We start from the raw sequence: 18,975 nt of genomic DNA, 5'->3' as shown, positions 1-18,975 counted from the left end.
CTTATTAAGAAGTGGAAAATTTGGGGATCTCGATATCAAGCCAAGGTCAGGTAGACCAAAAAAGATTTCAGCCGCAACTGCCAGAAGAATTGTTCGGGATACAAAGAAAAACCCACAGGTAACCTCAGGAGAAATACAGGCTGCTCTGGAAAAAGACGGTGTGGTTGTTTCAAGGAGCACAACATGACGATACTTGAACAAAAATGAGCTGCATGGTCGAGTTGCCAGAAAGAAGCCTTTACTGCGCCAAAGCTACAAAAAAGCCCGGTTACAATATGCCCGACAACACCTTGACACGCCTCACAGCTTCTGGCACACTGTAATTTGGAGTGATGAGACCAAAATAGAGCTTTATGGTCACAACCATAAGCGCTGTGTTTGGAGAGGGGTCAACAAGGCCTATAGTAAAAGAATACCATCCCCACTGTGAAGCATGGTGGTGGCTCACTGATGTTTTGGGGGTGTGTGAGCTCTAAAGGCACGGGGAATCTTGTGAAAATTGATGGCAAGATGAATGCAGCATGTTATCAGAAAATACTGGCAGACAATTTGCATTCTTCTGCACGAAAGTTGCGCATGGGATGCTCTTGGACTTTCCAGCTCGACAATGACCCTAAGCACAAGGCCACGTTGATCCTCCAGTTGTTACAGCAGAAAAGGGCGAAGGTTCTGGAGTGGCCTTCACAGTCTCCTGACCTTAATATCATCGAGCCACTCTGGGGAGATCTCAAACGTGTAGTTCATGCAAGATGACCAAAGACTTTGCATGACCTGGAGGCATTTTGCCAAGACGAATGGGCAGCTATACCACCTGCAAGAATTTGGGGCCTCATAGACAACTATTACAAAAGACTGCACACTGTCATTGATGCTAAAGGGGACAATACACAGTATTAAGAACTAAGGGTATGCAGACTTTTGAACAGGGGTCATTTCATTTTTTTCTTTGTTGCCATGTTTTGTTTTATGATTGTGCCATTCTGTTATAACCTACAGTTGAATATGAATACCATAAGAAATAAAAGAAATGTGTTTTGCCTGCTCACTCATGTTTTTTTTTTTTTTTTTAAATGGTACATATATTACCAATTCTCCAAGGGTATGCAAACTTTTGAGCACAACTGTATATTTAATGGCATCATTATAACCAAATCCTACCACCCACAACTGAAAACAGTGCCAAAATATCAGCACACTATAGCCTAATAATTAAATTAGTATAATAAACATATAGTAATATATAATAAGTTGTTGTCTGTTATATTTTTGAACTGTTTTATAGAACGTTTGGATATATTGGCTTTAGATGTGGATATATAGATGCTTTATTTTTTGTTTTACAGTCATTAATGCTTACCACATAATACACTTTTGTGATACTTCACTACTAACGGCTTGACTTGCTTCATATTAATTGCCAATTTATTTCTGTAATACTTTTATTCCGAAATAAATAATTTGCATCATAATCTCTTATTAGAACTACAAATAAACGTGAGAATGTGCAACAGGCACGTTTGACACGCCTCAATGTTTGATTGGCTCTTTTAAAGCATGTGACGGATTTCTTAACCCGGATTGGCTGATTCATACTAGACGGATTGCCAGATGCGTTAGGTGAGCTAGTGCTGCTCTCATATGTCCAGAAAATTCGCATAATTTAATTTTCTATAAAAATAGATGAAAAAAATAATTAGTTGATAGTGACTCTAAAAAAAAAATAAGTTTAACATATTGTGTTTACTTAAGGTGGTTTTGCGTTCCTCCAGAGCGGAAGGATTTTATTGTCGTTGTAACGTGCGGTAAGGAGCAAAGTTTGAACATTTCACTCCATACAAATAAGCCGATCCGTATGTTTTTATGTATTTTATGCAATATTTCGATGTCTAAACAGAGTTTCGTTGTCTTATAAGTTACATTTCATGCTGCAACATTGCAGATATGTCATCATTCTCAAGATAATTATATACTTTGTGTCGTCTAGTCATACGTGCACAATGTAAAATGCTTATTTGCAGGATTGGAAGATCATGTAATCATACTATCTAGACTTTAGGATGACTTTTTTCTATCTTTCATTTGTTTATCTACTCCGATCTCATAGCTTATGTACTATCCTCAAGCATAGAGGTTGCTGAAGCCATGGACAGCAGACCACCACTTGCAGCCCTGTCTCCCTTCCTGCAGAACACTGATGCTGGAGATGTGGATTTCGCCAAACTCACTCCTTCACAATTTGGCATATCAACAGACAGTTTCTTACCTTCCTCCAAGATTAAAGGTAAGGAACAGTTAACTGGATTTAAAGGAATAGTTCACCCAAAAATGCTATCCAAGATGTGTTTGATCATCACCGATCCTCCACCTGGTCGTCTAATGGTTAGATGGAGACCTGGAGAGGCCTTCAAGCCACAGTGTCTCGCACCCACTGTGAAATTTGGTGGACGATCGGCGATGATCTGGGGGTGCTTTAGCGAGGCTGGAATCGGAACAGATTAGTCTTTGTGAAGGACGCATGAATCAAGCCACATACAAGGTTATCCTGGAAGAAAACTTGCTTCCTTCTGCTCTGACAATGTTCCCCAACTCTGAGGATTAGTCTTTTCAGCAGGACAGTGCTCCATGCCACACAGCCAGGTCAATCAAGGTGTGGGTGGAGGACCACCGGATCAAGACCCTTTCATGGCCAGACCTGAACCCCATTGAAAACCTCTGGAATGTGATCAAGAGGAAGATGGATGGCCACAAGCTATCAAACAAATCCGAGCTGCTTGAATTTTTGTGCCAGGAGTGGCAGTGGTCTCTTAATTTTTTCCAGAGCTGGATATGTACACAAGATATAGTTTAGTAAAACAGATTACTACCAAACCAAAGTTATTGCCAATGTGGATAATTCAAAAATGGCCAAATATCAGTGTATTAATCAGCCTGGCTGGTGTATCGGTCTCTTACTAATTTTCACTATATGCTGCTAAATTGCAAATGTTTTGGCATTTAAAAGTTACAGTTATTATTTGTCATGCATTACATTGAAAGATCACCATAGACACTATGTTCTCTTTCTCCCAGATAAGGCCAGAGTGGCTCAATTAAAGACAAGAAGGAGATCCTCGATTGGGGTCCGGGGATCGCCAGAAACAAACTCTCTCATCTGCTTCAGAGCCAAACAAGAAACAAAAACTCCACCACGAACACCACAGGTAGATGTTATGGACCATATTTGCCATATAACAGCAAAGCATGGTGTTAGAGAACATACATATTTTTTATACTGGGACAGTACATTTTCTTGTACTTGTAAAGCTTTTGCAGGGAAGTCCATTTCTTTCACGCTGTGACTCTCTTAAGAAGAAGATGGCTGCTTTCCAGTGTCTGATGGAGGAGGAAGAGGAAGGACAGGACGAGCAGAGGAAAAACAAGGAGAATGAGAATGTGGAAAGCAATTTGGCTGAAGATTCTCTGAACGGTCTGTTTCTCTTCAGAGTTTTGATTGCTGCCAACACAAAAATAGAATGTCCCTTTCAGGCCTTTAAGACCAAATTAAGTTGAAAGACCATTTAAAAGTGAAGTATGTAATTTCTGCACCACCAAACATAATTGCAAAAATAAACATAGTTTTCAAAACAGCTTTCTGAATATACCTCCCTTCTGCTGTTAATCGAACAAACATATAATTCCGCCCCAAATTCATGCCATTGGTCGAGCCATTGTTTTTGTCTCTCTTGAGGCGGATCACTCAAAACAAACAGAGGAATTTTCAAAGAGCCACAAATACACATTGTTTACAGTTTTCAAGAAAAGTAACCTATGCTAACCTAGGCTTTCTTATGACTCTGCATTTTAAGATGGGATAGGAGAAAGAATTTTAACACCAGAAAAGTTTCATACTTCAGCTTTAGAGAATCACATTTTGTAATTGCTTGCTATTTCCTCTTGCAGACTTAAGTCAGAGTGAAAAGCGTATTACATTGATCCCAGACAGAGCACAGCAGGATGACGAACAAATCAGAGAACCAAGAAAAATGCAGGTGCTTATGGACCTTAAAATACAATTTTCATATTTCAGAGGGCTTTCAGTGTAAACAAGAAATAAATGAAAATGCATATTCATTGTTTCAGTTCAAGTAACGTTTTTAATTTTTACCGCATTTATTTTGACACAAATGTAATCAAAACTTTAACGGACAGAACAGTACAGTCCTTTTAATTTGGCACATTTAATTTTCACAAACCATGTTTTCTGGAGATTTTTTGTCACTGGAATAAAGTATTTTCAATGTTTTCTTGGCCAAATGATGGACTCCAAGATACACAATAGCGTGACATATTGAACGGACTGTTTTCCATCACTCACCACCTTGCTTTTGTTTGTGTCAAATTGAAAATAGTACAATTTAAACATTTAGAATGTCAAACTTGAAGACTGGAAATGCTTTTTAATGTTTTAATAATACTGAAATATTTATATATAATATAATTGATATACTTTATATTTATTTAAGACTTATAAGCAGCTGTTTTTCTTCTATTGATTTATACGTCAGAGGCAGGATTTGTTATGTTATCATGCTGTGCTCTAACTGGGATCAACAGCGAGACTCAAATCATTTAAAACAACTCTTGGTTCTATGGATAATTCCCTATTTCTCCCATGCCTTTCGTGCATTTTGAGTCAGCTACTGTTAAGAACAATTAGCATGCTGATTCACTATCTAAAATGCATGCATGCACACAAAAAAACAAAACAAAACAAAAATCAGATGTTTCTCCCTGTATAGGATGACCCATCTCCTTTAATGTCATTACAATGGCCCCAAAAAGTATTTGCACAGTTAAAGGAGTAGTTCACCCAAAAATCAAAATACATTTTCTCACCCTCATGCCATCCCAGATGTGTATGACTTACTTTCTTCAACTGAGCACAAACAAAGAATTTTAGAAGAATATCTCCGCTCTGTATGTTCATACAATGCAACTGAATGGTGGCCAGAACTTTGGAGATCCAAAAACCATAGAAATGCAGCATAACATTAATTTTCATATTAATTTTATCTTCAGAAAATCTTCAGAAGCGATATGATAGGTGGGTGTGGGTGAGAAACAGATCAAATTTAAAGTTCCTTTTTACTATAAATTGGTACTACTTACCACTACTTGCCCAGTAGGTGGCGATATGCACAAAGAATGTGAATCGCCAAAAACAAAAGAAGATGAAAGTGGAGATGGTTTCTCACCCACACCTATCATATCGCTTCTGAAGATATGGATTTAACCACTTGAGTGGAGTAATATGGATTATTTTATGCTGCCTTTATATGCTTTTGGGACCTTCAAAGTTTTGGCCACCATTCACTTGCATTATTTGGACCTACAGAGCTGAGATATTTAAAAAAAAATATATATATATATATATATATATTTGAGTTCAGCAGAAGAAAAAAAGTCAAACACATCTGGGATGGCATGAGGGTGAGTAAATGATGAGAATTTTCATTTTTGGGTGAACTATTCCTTTAAAACACACTTAATGTACAAATATCATTGAATTATTTCACAAAATATCAAACAAATTGTCTTTTTTAAAAAAAATGTTTATGAAAGATGGCACACATGCACTTTTCAAGCAAAGCATTTCATGAAATGAAGTTTATTTGGTTTTAAATTTTACAATATACAACAATGATATACTGATAAAAATGAGGATAAAATAGTGTTCGGACACTAGTGGAATGTGTCCATAGTTAATTTGATGAACTTCCTCTGTTTTTACTCTGCTAGGACACATGTGTGAACTTGAGTGGAACTGACTTCATACATCCACTAAAAATCACCTTTGATCCAGTTGGTTAAATGTAATTGCAAAAATGCCTAAGAAAATTGAAGCAAGTTGTGAGAAAGTCATCATAATTTAAAAGGCATTTCGTTTGACATTCTTTTATCTATAAGTAGAATTAATATATTTTTAAGTGTGGCGTCTAAATCTGTTTTGGTATGTGTCATCTTTTTGATGTGGCCTTATGAACATCTATTTGTGATATTGGCTGTCCTGTAGGAAAGGAGAACAAATTCACCATGCAAATCCCACCCTCTTCAATGACGCCTCCACCCTCCAAAAAACGCTGTAGGGCCCCACCGGTGGGATGTGAGGACAAGATTACTGACTCGTCACTCCCCCACTCTACCCTCACAATGCAACAGAAGCAAGGGGTAAACACATATATAATTTGCAATTCATTGTCTGTTAAATTACCATTAGCAGATAAAGTTGTGCAGCTAAAGTGCTTAGAATGCAACCAATGGATGCTAGACTCACTCTAACAGACTTTGTGTTCCACATTAATTAAATGATTCCTGTAGTCAGCATTGTGTTGTTTTTTTTGTTTTTGTTCATTTACAGGTGAGATGCTCTGAGTCTAAAAGCCTGGTTTCAGTTTCAAAGAATGAGCTTCTGTCTTTACCCATGTTGTCAAAACCGGAAATTAAGCCAACAGGTAAGGTAGCTGTTTGGTTGCTGTTTGGTTGTTAATTTTTAAAGGTATAGTTTATGCAAAAATTTAGATTCATGCCGTTCCAAACCTGTATGTTTTTTGTTGTTGTTTTTTATGTGGAACACGAAAAAAAAAAAAAAGATGAATATCCCAGTTTGTCAATTACAGTGGCAGTTGATAGTGACTCAAAGCTTATAAAAGCACCCAAAAGTATAATAAAAGTAAAAGTCCATGAGGCTTGTGCGTCAAATTCCAAGTCTTCTGAAAGCATACTTTAGGTTTTGGTGATAATCTGAAATGTACTCCAAGATTAAAGGTAAGCAATAATAAACTGGATTTTTAGAAGAATATCTCCGCTCTGTAGACCCATACAATGCAAGTGAATGGTGGCCAGAACTTTGAGCATCCAAAAAGCATATAAAGGCAGCATAAAAGTAATGTATATCTTCAGAAGCAAGATCTTCAGGTGTGGGTGAGAAACAGATCGCCCCCCCAAAAAAAAGAAGAAAGTGAAATTGGAGATTTACAGGATAAATGGACTTTAATATTGATCTGTTTCTCACCCACACCTATATCACTTCTAAAGATATGGATTAACCTATGGAGTCATATGGATTACTTTTATGCTGCCTTTATATGCTTTTTGGACCTTTAAAGTTCTGGCCACCATTAACTTGCATTATATGGACCTACAGAGCTGAGATATTTTTCTAAAACAGTAGATTTTGGTGATAATCTGAAATGTACCGCAAGTAATTTTACTATAAAATCTTGACGTCCATGGCACGTTTCACATTTGTTTCACGCTTATTTATGCTAGAGCGTGCATTTTATTGCTAAACAATGCAAGTTTTCATGCAAACACAATCTGTTGTGAATGAGCTTCACTGTGCAAATTATGTCACAATTTCTTCTGTTCTTTAGGAATAATAGTATCTATCCTACCTCACTGTCAGTAAGAGTTCTGGAAGTTTCAGTATGTTTTAATAGTACTCTGAACCGCTATTCAAAAGTTGATTTCTTATGATATGACTGCTTTAAATCATTTGTTTGTGGTTTATTATTTTCAAACTTCTCAACCTGTACAATCTTTACCTGCAGATGAAAATGTGGTCTCCTCAATATGTAAGAAGCGTGTTCGTTTTGGTGCACCACTTTCCCCAGAGTTCTTTGACAAAACCCTCCCTCCCAGCACCCCATTGCAAAAAGGAGGCACCCCAATGTGTCCACCGTCATCTACAGGACCGAAACGTTCTCTGCTAAAGACCCCTCAAAGATCTGAGCCCCCTCTTCCCCAACCTGACTTCAACAGTCCCCAAAGCAATGGAGCCTCCCCTGTCCTGGTTATTGACAGATGTAGCACTGGACTTGTGTACAATGATGATGTGTTTGAAGAGATTGAAAAGGTATGAATTTTACCTTCCCAAACTAACTTCTATGCCAAAATATCTGATTGTCAATTAATCATATCACTGAATGGCTTGTGGTTTTATTTCCTGATTAGAGTGGTTCACATTGACTGCCGAATACAATTTTGTACTGACAATGAGTTTTGCATTTCACAATTTCATAAGAATTATCAAAACTGTGTAACTCTTCAGATCAACTTTCCCAATTTGGATGAAGAGTCTCCTTCAAACAGACCTTCAAAGAGCTGCAAAGGTTGGTTATTAAATGATTTGCAAGAGAAAAGATGTATTTGTAGTGGCTGGGCCATGTATTGAATAAATACAGTGAATTTGTTATTATTTTATTGGAGACACAAAACTAACCAACATTGTAATAGCTTTCAGTGTGCTTTTTAGATGGCCATTAAAGGTGACGTGTGTAACTTTTGCACCACTAAACTCACCAAATGGAATGGAGCAAAATTCGGACACGTTTTTCTTAACACTTGTCTGCCATTGACCAGATAAACAGATAGTCCCACCTCAAACTCACAGCATTGGTTTAGCCAATATTGCTATGTTGGGGTGGTCGGGATGCTCAAACAAATAGCAAAGTTTTGATAGTGCCACAGGGTTTAGACTTTTCAAGAAGTAAACATAAAAATTGATTATTTATAGTTGTCTCAAGTTAAAGCTGAAGTGTAACTTTTTCGGTGTTAAATGTGTTTCGATGTTTCTCAAATCGCAGCTTAAAATGCAGTCAACTATAAGTAAGCCATTCGTTAGTACATTTTCTTGAAAACTAAATACTGTCTCTGTGGCGCCTTAAAAATGTTTTGGGCAGCACGTCCACCTTGACACACCAACACTGACTGAACCAGTGGCAGGAAGTGGGAGCTGGGACTATAGGTTTGTTTGATCAACAATGGACAGAGGTGTATTTGCAATTCTGTTTGGTGACACTAGTGCCGCAGAAATTACAAAACTTAGATTTAAGCTGTGATTCGTATGCTTTGTATAAAAAAAAGTTATATTCTCAGACTGTGACCCATTTCCACTAAATCTTTTTTTTAATATTTAGTGTAAATTTATAGCATTATTTTTGTTGTTCTTGTTGTTCTACTCTGGCATTAATTGAAAAAAAAAAAAATGTATCACCACTGCTGCCATGAAGTTTCAAATACAGCTGCTGAGGGAGTGCCAGGTCCATTCTTTGTTAAGCTGCCATGGAACAATGTATTGAAATTAAATGAAATGTATTTTAACATTGAAAAATTACACACATCACCTTTGAACTTCCTAAAGAATGTTTATTTGGCCAGTTTCCTACCTTCTCCTTGCGTCACAACTCATATCTGAGCGCTAAATAAAGTATCGAGATAAATATTACTGTCATAAAATATATTTTTTAGTATAAACAAAACAAAAAGTGTCCTTTTAAAATTAGTCGATATTTAGTCATGTCATATTCATTAATTTGAGTCAGTTTTAATCTGAAAATGTCTTATAATTTTAGTCAACGAAAATAATATCTTTTAGATGTGCAAACTGTAACAGACCAAACTTTAATCAAATATTCAAACATTTAAGAACATCATTTATAAGGGGACCTGGGTAGCTCAGTGGTAAAAGACGCTGGCTATCACCCCTGGAGTTTGCTAGTTCAAATCCCAGCATCTGCTGAGTGACTCCAGCCAGGTCTCCTAAGCAACCAAATTGGCCCGGTTGCTAGGGAGGGTAGAGTCACATGGGGTAACCTCCTCACGGTTGCTATAATGTGGTTCGTTCTCAGTGGGGCGCGTGGTGAGTTGAGCATGGATGGCGTGAAGACTCCACATGCGCCTTGTCTCCGTGGCAATGCGCTTAACAAGCCACATGATAAGATGCGCGGGTTGACGGTCTCGGACGCGGAGGCAGCTGGGATTCGTCCTCCACCACCCGGATTGAGGCGAATCACTACGCGACCACGAGGACTTAAAAGCGCACTGGGAATTGGGCATTCCAAATTGGGTGAAAAAGGGGAAAAATCCACACAAAAAAAAAAGAACATTTATAAACAATATTTTAAACATATATCAAACATAAGAAATACATACAAAATACAACAGTTTCTTGTGAAAACCTAAGCTTCTGAAATAATAGCGTATTAAAAAAATTCTGAAGTAGGCTATTAGCTAGTTAGGCCCTGTCCCAAATTGCACCCTAAGCCCTTGTGGTCCTCCTCTAAGTCCAGACTTTGGTGATGTAAGTGAGTGCAGACTTACTCAGGGGTGCTAGTCAGCAAGTCCATGAGGGTGCATGAGTGATTAAAGTTTGCATTTGGGACAGACTTCAATTAGGTGGCGGTTTTTTATACATCAGGTTCTTCATATACACAGAATTTTATACATTATTATTTGAAAAGTCATTGATAGAAAGGGTAAAGGAAAACACTTTAAACTAACTTGACAGAGAATTAGATAATTTAATAAAGAACCTCTGAAAAACAAAGTGCACATATAATAACAAAAACCCTTTTTTTAAATATTAAATTATTTTTAAATATTTAGACAACACATAATCATGATTTAGACAGCTGGATGATTGCATGCAGGTGCTTAAAAATTGAATGTATAGAAAGGATAACCTATGTCTCACACCGCCATAAATTGCCAAAATAATTATATTTATATACAGCCACGCTTCCTCTGGTATACTGTATATGTCGCAGGTAGACCGAATGTTGTATCTTACAAGCTACAGCTATGAACAGGACAATACTATCTCATGCTTTAATATTTTAGAGACTCACAATAATATTAAAATCCTCTTTGAAATGATAACAAAGGTTTAATGTTAAAGTACTTCCATTTAAGAACGTAAAACTTCCTTAAAGTCTAATCTTTGTTATCGTTGACGAAATTCAAAAAACCCTTCGTCAACCAACTAACGTTTTCGTCAGTGATTTTGTTGATGAGATTAACAATGCTGAAAGGCAGTAGAAAGTTTGTAGTTTGTAAAAAGTTGCTCTTGTCTAGTTCTAATCGTGTTTCTGAAACTATAGATACACTCTGTGCTGAGGACTCAGGGCAACCCCAGGCTGAAGACACTGAAGTTTTGAACGCTGCATTTCAAGAGGATGAGGATGTACCATCAGATTCACAGAGGGCGGAAATACTGCCTTCTCACTTCGGTGATCAGCCACTGGCTCTATCCAGTGAGTTACACTCTCTTCTTTCCTTGTTCTGTTTCCCCCTTATTTCCCACATACTAACCTTTTCTGTTCTAAAACTTTTGAGCCAAATGGCAGACTGCCAGTGAAAGTTACGAGAGTGGATTTCAGTGATATCAGTCTATTGTTGAGCTGATTCAGTTACTTTAGCTGTTAGAAGCAGAGTTTTGACATTGATTTTTGCTTCTCGCCCTTTTCTTACACCTTGCTCACCACATTTTCTGAACTGGTATGCCAGACCGAAAACACTTTAGATAAAAGATGACAGATCTTAAATGAGGAATCCAATTTTTCTTTGGTCTTTTGACATATAAAAGGTTATTGTACTATAAAAACATAATGTAAGTTTCAGAACTCAAAACTTTCACTGCACTGCAAAAAGAGCGTTAGTTGAAACCAAGCTGCCTAAATGACTCGTTCTCTACTTCCTCCTCATTGTGATGTCACACTGTGGTAGACATTTGCATCTGACCGCCTCCACAACAACACATCAATGCCTAATTTACCTTTAATCACTTGCGTAGCCTGCCCAGTAGAGGTGACCAGTGAGATAGCAAGAAGAGAGCAGGTCAGTCAAGAGCAGAGAGCCAATCATAATAACACTGGGCATTTACTGTGTTAGAAATAGTCTTAAAGGAGAAGCAGCACCACAACTGAGTGTTTCTGGCAGAAGGTCAGAATGAGGGTGAAAAATTATCATGTTTTTCAAATGTATGACTTTTTTGTGCAAAAACACTTTACTAATACTATAAGTGAACCTTAAGGAACATTTTAAAATAATTAAAGGCATGTCATGAACCCTTTAAAAAGACCATTGACTATCATCAATTAAGTCAGAGAGAGCTCCCAACTGGTGGGTCATGACCCAGAAATCAGCTGCAGGTCGGTTCTGATAGGGTTGCAGACAGCAGTTGAAGAAAAATGCTGAATGCAAATAATAAAATGCAAATAACCATCTACCATAATCATGCATAGCAAGGATAGCCAAATAAAAAGGCTCATGAATGATGAAAATGGAGGAAAAAGCCCCTCCCATATCTTTGTGAAAGCATGTGCATCCAATCAAACTCTTAATTTTTTTGCAGAAGATCTATCCGTCACTTGGTAATGTAGTTAATACCAGTGTGGCTTATTTTGGCTCTGTGCTCTTGTGTTAACATGTATTAGTTTATAATGTCTGACTCGCTTCTCTAGCAGCAGATGCTGATCTGAAGTCAGAATCTGCCGCCAACACTAAACCAACTCGCCCTCACACTAGGAAAAGAAAGGTATGTCTTTCTGAGCTATATGGGTTGAAATTCTGCCCGGATCAGCTCCCAGCTCTGTGTGTTTATTTATTTATTTTAACTATCGTGGTGAGAAACTCAGCAAGCATAATGGAAGGGAGTTAAGTGTTTGTGAAGGTTTGTTTTTAATGGCTGCCTGAGTGATAAAGCTGATTATTTTAGAAGGGCAAAATTACCCTAGACCATTGTAAAATGATTAATCCTTAGGAAAAAAGGTTGCAATCATGAATAGGGCCATATAATACATTGACTTGATTATTTTGGCACACTTCATTCAGACAGTACTGTTTCCTAGAAAAAAGTCCCCATTTGACATTTTACATGTTTGAAAATGTGTTGGTAAAAAAAGATATATACACACATATATGTGTGTGTGTGTGTGTGTGTGTGTGTGTGTGTGTGTATATATATATATATTTGTATATATGGTTAAATAATTTTTGTGTAATGACCACTAAACTGTATATTTGACCCCTTATATAATCAGCCCCAGGAATCTGATTTACTTCTTTTCCTTCTTGCATAAAAGAATCAAATCAAAATTTCAGGTCAATTTATTTATTTGGCAAGTAGCTGTGTATTACGCAGGGTAATTTCAAGTCACTCAGTCTGAATTACTCTCTCTGGGATTATTTGCAATAATGACCAGCTATCTGTAGATTTTCCTTATTGCTTGCATGAAAATATTAAAACTAAAAAGTTTTATATTCAGTTTAATATTTAAGATTATTCTGTTTCTAGGTCACTAGTCAAATGGAAACAAATTTGTGATATTGATCATTTTAACTCCTTTGTACGAAAGTTCAGATTTCTGCACTTCCATTTTTGAACACAAGACCTTCTTGATGTTCCTTGAAACATTCTCAAATTATGATGGTATAACATGAATAATCAGGTTCATGTCAGTTTAAGTGCATGCTGTCTTTGAAGTAAAATCAATACATAACAAATACTAAGAATTTCTGTGATTCATGTTAATTTTTCAATTCAACTTTTCACTCAAATTGTGATCATTTTTATTGGGAAAAAGTTTTAAATTAGAAACATGCTTTAAAAAATCATCAAAAGGTTGAAAAACATCAAGATGTACATTTATAGATACATCGGCCAGCCGTAATCATGACCCGTTCCCTTGTTCCAGCAACCAGGAGACAGTGAACCGGAGAAAAGGAGAAGCTCTCGTACAGCAGCCACATCTGCTTCAGGAAAGATGAAGGTATGGATGCTTAAAGTGGATTTATGCTTCAAGTAAAGTTGACATGTGAAGAGTCCCTGTGAGTCAGCTCTCTTTAAGCTCAGAATATTAACGCTGGCATCAAACTTACACTGAGCCTGAAATAATAACACTAATATGACTTGGACCATCTGATGTATATATATAATAAGATTTTCAGTCCCTTGAATTCATACACCAAGAGCCTTTGAGCACGTTTGAGTAAAATGTGTGCATGTTCATCACTGCTGCTTATTTTGTTTTCAGAAGACATCAGGGGTTAAAAGGCGATTTGGCAATAAGGACGTGGATCGCTCTCTGTATGGGAAAAGAGACTATGCCTCTAAAAACCCTTTGCTCAGTCCCATATTTGAGACCGCGTCCATCAGTCTCAACAGCACGCCAATACAGACCCAATCAGGAAAACTAACAGGTACCCTTCCAAGTCTTGCATTTATAGTTCAACCACTTGATGTGGAATGAGATGTTGGCAAGAACTCTCTTAATCTTTGCAACATTTTGTGGTAGTAACCTAGGTGTTAATAGGGGTTGTACGACTACTGATTTTTAATAGTTGACCTGTCGAGCAGAACTCGACTAGTCAGAATTAAAGGATCAAACAGCAACCAGGACAGATGTCCCAACACACACAGTTGTGCAGATCATGTTTAAAATCACTAGCTTTCACCAGCAAGTGCCTTTTTAAATGATTATGCATTTAAGAATCTTGACATAGATCTCTTCTATACAACGTCCATTCTTAGTGATAACAGGCTGATAAGCTCAAAGGAAAAAAAACAAAAAAACTATAAAAGTAGCCCATTCAACTCATGCACCATATTCTTAAGGTCAAAGTGTACTTCGGGAGTGCTCCGCTCACAGTATTTGTGATGCAAATTGCGTCATCAGCACAGCCGTGTGGCTTGACCGCGCGCCGCCTAGATTTTCTTCACCAGCAGACGTGGTCCTCATCTGTGCGTGTCATCTGCACTGGCCATTGACCGTACTAAAAAAAAAGTGTTATAGTGCCCATGCGTCGAACGCGTTCCTATTCATTTGCGGTCAGAAAAGTATACTCAGAAAGGCAACATGGTCTGCCGGGCGCGAACCGATCCGGAACGTGGAAAAATTTAGTAGACCCGGGCCTTAAGTCTTCTAAAGCCATATGATAGCTTTGCGTGATGATCAGACCGAAATTCTGGACAATATTCACAGCTGCTGCTCTCATGATACCTATGGCGCAGGTTTGATATGGTTTTGAGTAGGGCTGGGTATTGATACATATTTTTCGATTCGCTCTCTATTCGATTCCAATTTCGATTCGATATCGATTCATATGGGTATATTTCAGTTATAATGTCCATTTTGCTTACATTTTAAAGAAATGCTCTCCCAGGCAATGCTTTTAATTATACAGGGGACCTTTTAACTAGGTATATTACGAAAATGTGTTTTTCATCATTTGTCACATTTTAGCTTTTTAAAAATGTACAAATCCATGTATTCCATCAGTAAATATATTATATTGCGTATATTTTGTTACATGTTTTTTTTATTTTATTTTTTTAATGTACATCTATATTTACATTGATTTGTAGAACATGTGCTAAAATCGGTACTGTCTCTTTAAGAAAATCGGCAGTTCTGTAAAGAGTGGCTTCTTTACCTCATGAGTGCAATTCATGATTAGAATTAAATGTTTGTTTTGTTGTTTTTTTTTTTATCAACAACTGACTGTAAAGAACAGAAAGTGTATTAGAAGAGACATTATTTAGTGACAAATGGATTGCGTGGATCTCGTCTTTAGACAGACGTTACACTGAAGTCAAATCAAATTTTTAATCTCAACACACTGTGAAAGGATGCTGAATTTATTCGCCACTATACTATTCAATCACTGGTGAGTGAAATTTGAACATTTACCAGCCACTGGCCAATCACATTTAGTCGCATAGCATGAAATTTAGTCTCATGTGAGTGATTTACTTTGTAGAGAGTTGCGCATATAGTGAAAGATCGATCTTGGGATTTCGAATGAAGATTGTGATGCATCGTAAAATTGATATTTTTACCCAATCCTAGTTTCGAGACATGCAAGAACCAATGACGTTTGATTTATTGACATCAAGCTATTCCTTTGAAAAGATTATACAATTAATTTGACTACCCAGAGTAAAATAACTCTGCTTTAGGAACACCGAACTGCAGCAGCTGTTCAAAAGCACTCTAAAAGTTCTCAATTCTCTTAAAGCAGATGGAGAGCAAGACTTCAATCAAACGTCCACCGTTCCCCATAGCAAGGCTGTTCATACCATGCTAAGTCTGGGGACTGTTGCTGTCGCCATATCAGACGATACCCTGGCCAATGAAAACAAGCAGAGCACTCAGGGTCCTGCATGTAGAAAAGACTCTGGTTCAAAGGCTCACAAATCCAAACGCATCTCTGGGAGACCTTCATGCCAACGGCGTAGCTCGGGCACAATCAAGTTAAAGGGACTGAGCAGTCCAGCCATTGGCTTCACTATAGCATTAGAAGGTGTAATGGCCGATTACAACATGGAAAGCCAAGAGACAACTGAAGCTGACAGTTTGGACCCAATGAACCAAGACAATCCTGATGGTCCAACACTTCATGAAGCTGAGCACTCTGAGAACAAGGAAGTTGAGACTTTAGTAAGCTGTGAGACTCCAAACATGGTACCAACTGGAGACCATATAACCACGGAAAGGTCAGAGCAAAAGATGCCAAGGCGTAGACTCGTCCAAAAGTCCCTTAAAAGTCCTTGTGTTAAGATTGATGTGGTAGAGGAAGTACACATGAATGCTCCATCAGAGATGATTGATCAAACAGAGTTGTCAGAGAGTAAGACTGGACCCACAGAGCCCGGTTTGGCCCCCTGGCAGCAGATCGACTTCAACATTGACGACATCCTAAAGCCTGTGGCAAAGAGTCGAGGTTCAGTGCGACGCAGCCTGAGGAACCGTAGGAGCATTGACCTCAAGGCTGTTGGCCTGGCTTGGGTGGACCACACCTCTCCAGAGCTGAGTAAGGCAACTCGGCGGAGGACGCGCAGCAGACTCAGTGGAGTATCGGAACCACATGTTATTCAGACCTCTGAGGAGACAATGCCAAACCTGGGAGATTAACTGACCTCTGTGGACTGAATGTGTCAGTCACCTGTTAAAGAGAGAGTTCACCCAAAATGTTTTGTTGTGTCATCATTTACTCACCCACACGTTGTTCCAAACCCATATAACTTTCCTGCATGGAACACCAAAAAGGAATGTTTGGCAGAATGGCCTGTCACCGTTCACTTTCATTGCATCTTTTTTCCAACCAATGAAAGTGAATGGTGACTGAGTTTGTCTGTTCATTCATTGTCAGTTCTTGCCTAACATCTTTTGTGTTTCAAAGAAGAAAGTCAGTGGGTTTCGAACAATGTGAGGGTGATGAAATGATGACTGAATCTTCATTTTTGGGTGAACTGTCCCTTTAAATAACTTTTAAAAGTAACTTTGTTAAAATGAACAATGTTAAACTTATGAATTGCTTTAAAAAAAAAAATACATTTTTTTTAATTATTGTTTTAATCTTTATGGTTGAAACCCAACTCTTATTAAGAAGATTTTGTAGTTCTGCTCATTAAATCTTTTCTGCTGATGCTGTGTGGATGTTGAGGTGATTTTCCTGCATTAATCTCATGTTGATTTATGTGCTGTAAATGACAATGCTGATTTGTTTGGACAATATTGGTCTTTTACTGTAAATGTACCTGCTTTGCAATTCAACCGTTTAATACAAATACTTGCAAAATGTATAAACCTGTTTCCTAGTCGCTATTTGTGATTCACACCTGTCAGTGAAAACATTTAGACTGCAAGTTATGGACCTGCTTTAAGTATTACATGAGTCGTGTTTCACCCCCAAATCAAAAGAAATTACACTCACTGAGCACTTTATTACACCTACTTATTCATGCAATTATCTAATCAGCCAATCGTTTGGCAGCAGTGCAATGCATAAAATCATACAGATACAGGTCAGGAGCTTCAGTTAATGTTCACATCAACCATCAGAATGGGGAAAAAAATGTGATCGCAGTGATTTTGAACATGGCATGGTTGTTGGTGCCAGAGGAGCTGGTTTGAGGATTTCTGCAACTGCTGATCTCCTGGGATTTTCACACACAAGAGTCTCAAGAGCAGGGATGGGCAACTGGCATGGCCTTCTGTATTGTTGAATACAGCCTGTGGGACAAGACTGAGGATTGATTTTATTTCTTTGAAAAAGGGATAACGTAAAGATTGCATTCATTTTATGATGTTATTACAATTATTGACCAAAAAAGTTTGCTTGTTCTTAGCAGACCTGCTGATCACTGTAGGATTCTAGCATGCAACATCTTACACTTGCTCATCATTTATAAGGTAAATTGAGCTAAGTTTAACCTCAGCTTGTCAGCGACATAGTGCGCGCTATTGTTAATGTACGCAGGTGGAACCCATGTCTTTTGTTTGCTGGATACGAAATCTGTCATTAAAGATTTGAATTTGATTCACAAATACACCATTGATCAAGTGATCAAAGAGAGTACAGTATAAGAGATACATACACCAGAGCTGCTCTCTTCACAGATGTAAAGGGTAAATAAAATACAAGGGTGAAAGGCATCAAAAGTTTTTACGAAATCCGTGACAGTGCGGGAATCACCAAAGACATCTAATGCTGTGTCGCTCGTGCTTGTGAGAAACGAAAAAGTTGTTATAAGAGGGAGAAACTTTGAAGAAATGCGCGATTGAGATGCTTGACTGATTGTTGAAAAGTCTTGCGAATAGTGAGAATGTTCTCTGATGCACGGGACTGTTCGGTCATTGCGTGTATGTTGTGCTGAAATGTTATGTTCTTGTATCCAGTGTTGTTATTGATGATAATATTTAGATTTTAACTAATACCTATAAGCTGTTTTATGAGGTGGGGTTGCAAATGTAGATACATTTTCTTGAAAGTGTAAGTCTAAAGTATATTGCTTGTCAATTGAACATGAATTTGTACATGTGAACGGCATGTTTTAGTAAAAATGCAAGTTACAAAATAATTATATTAGTTTTTTTTTTTTTTTTTTTTTTTATTCTTTATTTTATTAGGTAACAAAATCTTTAAAATAACATTGCATTAGTTGTGCATAGATTACCCACAATAATGAGGAAATTGAGTAAATGGGTGAACATTGTTAGAGTGCGGATTTGTAATCTGGCCCCTTGGCAGAAAGGAGAAAAAAAATTTGGCCCTTGCCCCCTTCAGAGTTGTTTGTACCTGCTCTAGAGTTTACTCAGAATGGTGCCAAAAACATCCAGAGAGCGGCAGTTCCACGGATGGAAACGTCTTGTT

At 37.7% G+C, this 18,975-nt stretch overlaps 1 protein-coding gene across 6 annotated transcripts; it reads left to right on the top strand.

The window, feature by feature from the left end:
* Positions 1-1,588: 1,588 nt before the first annotated feature.
* On the top strand, positions 1,589-18,642 carry LOC127425346 (cell division cycle-associated protein 2-like). Of its 6 annotated transcripts, XM_051671224.1 has the most exons (14): positions 1,589-1,617; positions 1,750-1,802; positions 2,105-2,281; positions 3,070-3,200; positions 3,304-3,466; positions 6,053-6,207; positions 6,398-6,491; positions 7,590-7,894; positions 8,090-8,150; positions 10,920-11,072; positions 12,282-12,355; positions 13,515-13,589; positions 13,854-14,019; positions 15,838-18,642. In XM_051671224.1, exons 3-14 carry the CDS (start codon positions 2,143-2,145, stop codon positions 16,731-16,733), a joined length of 2,412 nt encoding a protein of 803 aa, XP_051527184.1. In that variant the 5' UTR covers positions 1,589-1,617; positions 1,750-1,802; positions 2,105-2,142; the 3' UTR covers positions 16,734-18,642. The 6 variants fall into 6 exon arrangements, with proteins under 6 accessions (XP_051527184.1, XP_051527225.1, XP_051527206.1 ...); XM_051671265.1 differs by lacking the exon at positions 1,589-1,617 and having other exon boundaries at positions 1,624-1,802; positions 7,653-7,894; XM_051671246.1 differs by lacking the exon at positions 1,589-1,617 and having other exon boundaries at positions 1,624-1,802; positions 12,285-12,355.
* The last annotated feature ends 333 nt before the right edge of the window (positions 18,643-18,975 follow it).

The sequence above is a fragment of the Myxocyprinus asiaticus genome, chromosome 3 (genome assembly GCF_019703515.2).
Source record: "Myxocyprinus asiaticus isolate MX2 ecotype Aquarium Trade chromosome 3, UBuf_Myxa_2, whole genome shotgun sequence".
Taxonomy (NCBI): Eukaryota; Metazoa; Chordata; class Actinopteri; order Cypriniformes; family Catostomidae; genus Myxocyprinus; species Myxocyprinus asiaticus.
The sequence above is the reverse complement of the archived record's forward strand: the minus strand, read 5'-3'. Positions and strand labels throughout refer to the sequence as shown.